This window comes from Filicampus tigris, chromosome 12, assembly GCF_054856515.1.
Source record: "Filicampus tigris isolate MCC_2025a chromosome 12, RoL_Ftig_1.0, whole genome shotgun sequence".
Taxonomy (NCBI): Eukaryota; Metazoa; Chordata; class Actinopteri; order Syngnathiformes; family Syngnathidae; genus Filicampus; species Filicampus tigris.
Genome location: NC_141228.1, coordinates 17,447,419 through 17,453,363, shown reverse-complemented (window position 1 = coordinate 17,453,363; position 5,945 = coordinate 17,447,419). Strand labels below are relative to the sequence as shown.

Sequence of the window (5,945 nt, the reverse complement as noted above, 5' to 3'; positions counted from 1 at the left end):
ATTTAAATTGTCCGCGGATAAATAAAATACACGGCAATGACTCGTGGGGACTTGAGCAAAATGTTCTTGCCCATTTTAAGATAGATATTATAAAGCCAGTATGATGTCATTTCAATTTTTGTCCCCATAACGATATGCAAAAACATAACGCGCGCAATTGTATGTAAGGCTCTATTTTTAGAGAAATACATCCAAGTGTAAAAAAAAAAAATACAATTTGGATTGTCAGTATAACAAAATATTAATTTAATTATAGACATGCGGTTCATGTGACGAAAGACATGACATTTTAATATGATGTATTTGCATGTACTGCATAAATATGAAAACGAATGTCACATCACTAGATTTGAAATGTATATGAATTTTATTGAAAACATTTTTGATATGGTTAAAAATGTAACCCATCTTTCTCTCCCCATCTGGTATGCTTTTATTTCTGCACGTATAGTGCAAATACTTTTCTAGGTGAAAGAAGCGACATTTTCAAAGTAAATTGTTTATTGCAATAAATACACATCATATACACATAGCTTGCAAACACATGTTGCTTACGGGTTCCACACACAGGTTGTCCTATATGCCGTTTTTTTTATTTTTTATATTGCTTCTAAGGGTTTATCATCAACACACGCACACTCACAGTGATGGGTCAAAGTGGAAGACTTCCGAGCCGCATAGGACGGGTTCTCAAAAGTTTTGGGTGCAGTACCCCTTACTGGAACTGTGTCGAGCCGAATTGAGGAGCGTCGGTTTGACAAAAGTAGTGCTTTGGCACCATCTCGCGGCATTTCGGTGCTGAGGAAGTGAGTTGAGGCCTTTCCTCTTGACAAAAGTAGTGCTTTGCCGCCATCTTGTGGCTTTTATTAGCTCTTATTAACCTTTTGGGGTCGTCAATTGCTTTGATCGGCCCAAGGCTAAAGTAAGGTGGGGGGGGGGAATTGATTTGTTTTATTTGCTCTGTAAGTCGATGTCGTTGTCAGACCCCCGGAGATGGCTCGTGGACCCCGGGTTCGAGAACACTGTTTTAGGAAATCGAGTCCGAAAAGTTCATTTCTGTCAAAACGTGCATTCACATTATCAATAAAGTTTTCCTCTTCAACAGTTTTCATGCAGGTGGAGGTTTTAGGCCCGTGGAGGTCACTTGGTCAGTAGTCACATGATGAGCGCCCCGTCCTTTTCCTCCGAGGCCGAGGCGGGCGAGAGGGACTCCTCGTCTTCGGAGCGTGGGTAATGCACGCCCGAGCATTTGCACCCGCCACCGCCTCCGCCGGCGGCGTGGGAACTCCTCTGCGCCGCCTTGCCCTCTTTCTTGTGCTTGACGCGACGGTTCTGGAACCAGATCTTCACCTGCTTCTCGGATAGGCTCAGGTAGGTGGCGATCTCGATGCGGCGCAGGCGGGACAGGTACATGTTGCTGGAGAACTCGCGCTCCAGCTCCAGCAGCTGAGTGCTGGTGAAGGCCGTGCGCATGCGCTTGCCGTTCTGGATGTGGCTGCCCTCTGAGGTGCCTGTTGGCGGGAAAACGTTGCAAGTTTAGGCCAGTGGGAGATGAATTCACTTGTTTTGTCGATTACACTTTAGGCACGACACTATTGACTTAAAATTTTTTTTAAAAATCCTAACTTTAAAATGGGTCAATTTGACCTGCAACATAACAGGTGGGTGAAACGGGTCAGTTTGACCCATTTATCCAAAAATGTCAGGATATGAGGAAAAAAAGTCCCTCAAACCATTATATTGCACTAACTCCACTATTAAAATCAATATTTATAGTTTATTGGTCTCATTAAGCCTTCGGTTAATTTGAGCTACAGTAAGTGGATTAAGTGTACCAATTTAACCCATTATAATGTTATAAAGCCAATAATTGTTGTGGTTTAAGTGTGTAATCGACTATACATATTGCTTTAAAGAGGTAGTAAGGAGAAAACTATGTTTATTCTGATTTTATTTATTTATGATCCTTTTGGATGATTATAAAATTGACGCATTGTAAAGTGGTGGTAAGCATACGGTAATCAATATTGAATATGAATTGAAATGATGCCGAATGGATTGATGATGACCTATTAACGCTTGTTGGGAAGTGACCCATTTACCCTCCTGTAATATTAAATTGATTGCACTTAGTAAGCCACTACTTATTTTTTAACACTGACTTTACAATGAGTTAGTTCACCCCACAGCATAGCAACAGGATTAAACGGGTTAATTTGACCCACCGTAAAGTAATAAAAGTAGTAAGTGTAGTGGATTAATACCCTAAATGTAATCAACTACCTATTGCTTCATATCGTAAGTAATTATATATAAACAACACAGTTTATTCAGGACTTGAGTCATTTCTAACATTATTGTTTTGATAATGGGTCAACCTGACCCATTAAGTAGTAAAAGTAATCAATGATATAGACTGATATGATGCCAAATGGAGATACAAATGAGATATAAGCAAGTTTTTTTTTTTTTACCCATCCCTGAAAGCTTTGGGTAATGGGTCATTGTGCCAATAAGAACAGACATGCAGGGGCCCATTTTAGGCCCCCAACCCACACTTTGGGAACCCTTGGTTCAGTGACCCATCAAGCAGGAAAACGTCATACCACAGAAACAAACATAGCAGGGGTCAAAATTTCATTAGCCTAATAGCATTAAAATAATTGCCCAAGTCACTAAAGAAAAATAGCAATGTGGGTGATAACATTTGTTTTGTTTTTTGCTTTATGTATGTATGTATATATTTGAAGTCATCCAGGTCATGGTAATAATGGCAACTGGGCATTGTTTCTTTGTTTTCAAAAACGACTCTGGCAATTATGCAAACAGGTTAACGATATATTTTGACATATTAACATGTACTGTACATAAATCAATGAGTGAAAACACCATTGCGTACCTGATTGATGATCATTCGGATTTTTTTGTTTTAAACTTCTGCAGTGTTACATTGTTGCGTGTTTGTGACCACTTAGGTCAACAGTGTTGTTTTTAAATATGGATTGGTTCAATAAAGAAAACCAACCTAAATTAATAGATTCACCCATGAATTCAATGCCTATTTTTATTTGATGTTTGATTTGATGAAAATCCAAATGCCACTTTGTCCATCAAAAAAGTTGTCAAATGAAATAGTTTCTTATAGTTATCATTATTATTATTATTATTATTATTATTTAGAAATCGTCCGCGTGTTGTGCTGTAGCAGAGCGCATCATTAACAGGTCATCTGATCGTATCTTAAAGATTTAATTGGGACCATTTTGGGCCCCCAATCCACAGTTTGAGAACCTCTGTTTCAGGGACACAGCGTCTTTGGCAGAGTTCTAGCAAATTCATGCACGAATTCATGGACGTTATGACAAAACCTTTGATATGTTCATACGTAAGAGATAAAAAAAAAAAAATGTTAAAGTCTGTCATGTAGCATCCCAAAAGTGAGTCAACTTTGAAAAAAAAAGTGAGAATCTTACCCATGGAGATGCAGTGGTACCTCCGCGGGTCGCTGAAAACGGACGCCGTGCAAACAGGTGCATGTCCCGGGTGTGCCAGCGCAGCGGACTGGTGCTGGTGGTGGGCGAGCCGGTGGCAGTACTGCGCCGCCTCCGCACCCGCGCCCGCCGCGAAGTGGGCCTTGAGGCTCGGCGCGCCGCTCCTGGACGCGTGGAGGTGCGTGGTGACGCACAGCGGGCACACGCAAAACGCGCCGCTCTTCCTGGACGGGCACGCCGGCACCACGCCCGGCGTGTGCACGCTGATGGGCAGCAGGAAGTCGTGCGCTGCCGCCGTCACCGCCGCCTGGTGTTCGGCCGGACGGGCGTCCTTGACGATGAGCGAATCCACGTAGAAGGATCTGGACATGGTTGGAGAGTCAACACGCTCCTCGGTTGCATGTGATGCCCCTCGGGAGCTCGCAAAGGTGCTTATGTTTGATGGCGCAACAAAAGGGAGCACGGGGAGGGTGGGTGGTGTGGGTGGGCCCTGGCCAAAGCGTCACCCACCACCATAACTGCGTACATAACATATAACAACGCCTCATTACATGCAGCCAAACATCACAACTTTTTACTGTTTTTTTTTTTTTTGTTGTCTTTGTGTATCAAACGGCCTATACTACAGCGACGTGTTTATTACGACCTGCATTTTAAAGTAAAAGTTATAGTATTACTATTTCCTTATCAACCACTGTTGTTGTTGTGGTTGTTGTTAAACTCATCTATGGCTCCAACTAACAATATTTTAATAAGCAATTAATCGGTCGATGAAGCGCATAAAACATTTTTTTAATTTCCGTCCCTTTGTTAAAAAATGGCACATTAGTTCAAATTGACTTTGCAGAAAATGAACAAACTTAAGTTAATTATGATTCTGTTATTGGTTCGGTCCGTAACATGAAATGTTGGTCGTTGTTTTCCAATGTAAATGCAAATGTTTTGATTCAACACAAAGATGAATCAACAGGATTGCATGCTTTCACGAAATTGGGTACTATTTACTCTCCAAAAGCTGAAAATATGAGGATTTGGACAACTTTAAATAAAAAAATAAATAAATATGATTAATCGATTATCAAGAATAATCAATTGGCTGCTGATGAATGATTTCAGCTCCAACGCCAATTATTGAAGAGATCTAAAACAGACGTTTTGTTTAAAAAACTGTAATTACCTATAAACAGTTGAAATAAAACAAATAAAAAAAATAAAGTGGGCTAATCTGCATATTTTCCTATTTTCAGGTTACAACACAAGAGCAAAGTAATGAAACTGGAACTGTCGACATAAATACTTAACAAGTAAGTAAACTGATCCAAAGAATACCACATCATTTACTGAACAAAAAATGCAACGCTTGCTTTTGTTCCTTAGGATTTTTTTCTACGTACGCAATAGGCCTTCCTCTTAAATATTGTTCACAAATTTGTCTAAATGCGATAGTGAACACTTTTTTTTTCCGAGATAATACATCAGCCTCACAGGTGTGACATACAGTATCTATTGCACAGGTGTGCCTTTGGCTGCCCATGATAAAAGGCCACTGTAAAATTGTCAGTTTTACCGGACTTAATCCATCCATCTACGGCAAGGCAAAACTTATGATCCAAAGCATACCGCGAAAAAGATTTTGAATCGTAATTATTGACTTGAAAACGAATGAATCATTCATTTGTGGTTTGTGCGCTAATAACATGACAATCGCGTCGATTGATGTTCGTTGGTGGAAAAGAAAAGCTTGTGATAAAACCACAGTTGCATAAACATTTGAGAATTAAGTGAATTATTCATCTACGGAAAGGGAAATATGATCATAATCCAAAGCATACCACATCATACGTCAAACAATTATCACATGTTCATTTTTTTATTTTTTTTTTCCCATTTACAGGTTATGACAGACGGACAGACAAAGTCAAGACGTGGATTGTTGTGATGATCCGGCAATTGATGTAAGTCGTATTCCCTCATAGTCCCGCAGGCACTTGAACCGAGCCCCCTAAAATTCTATAATGTGGTATATTATTGCAAATGCGATTGGCAGGATTGCTGTAACCCGAATTGTAATCAGACTTTTTTTTCGTGTGTGTGTGTGTGTGTGTGCGTGTGTGTGATTCGGTCACTTCCAGCAATGCCAGCTTTGTGGCGCCGCGCCCGGCGCGTCTGCGTGGGGCTATTGGATGGCGATTAGGATTCAATTAGAAAGTGTTTATAAAGGTGGGCCGGCACTGGGGGTAAACAGGCAGTTATTCCAGAAATGCGTTAATCCCTCATCTTGTGACGATAATTAGCGGGTTTGAGCCCACCCCCACCCCGCACCCCTTGCAGCAGGCGGCCGGGCGGGTGGGTCACTGCTGGCTTTAGCTTCTGCTTTCATCTGCGAAGTAGCCCCTCGGATCCTTGGAATGACTCACTGGGTCTGTGGTTCTGATCCAGCAAAACCTTTTGGAA

The 5,945-nt window shown here is 41.1% G+C and overlaps 1 protein-coding gene across 1 annotated transcript; it reads right to left on the bottom strand.

Moving 5' to 3' along the window:
• Positions 1-474: 474 nt before the first annotated feature.
• Positions 475-3,914, bottom strand: gsx2 (GS homeobox 2). The gene is made up of 2 exons (XM_086047569.1): positions 3,474-3,914; positions 475-1,511 (listed from the first exon to the last, which is right to left on the bottom strand). Exons 1-2 carry the CDS (start codon positions 3,859-3,861, stop codon positions 1,156-1,158), a joined length of 744 nt encoding a protein of 247 aa, XP_085903695.1. The 5' UTR covers positions 3,862-3,914; the 3' UTR covers positions 475-1,155.
• Positions 3,915-5,945: the final 2,031 nt, after the last annotated feature.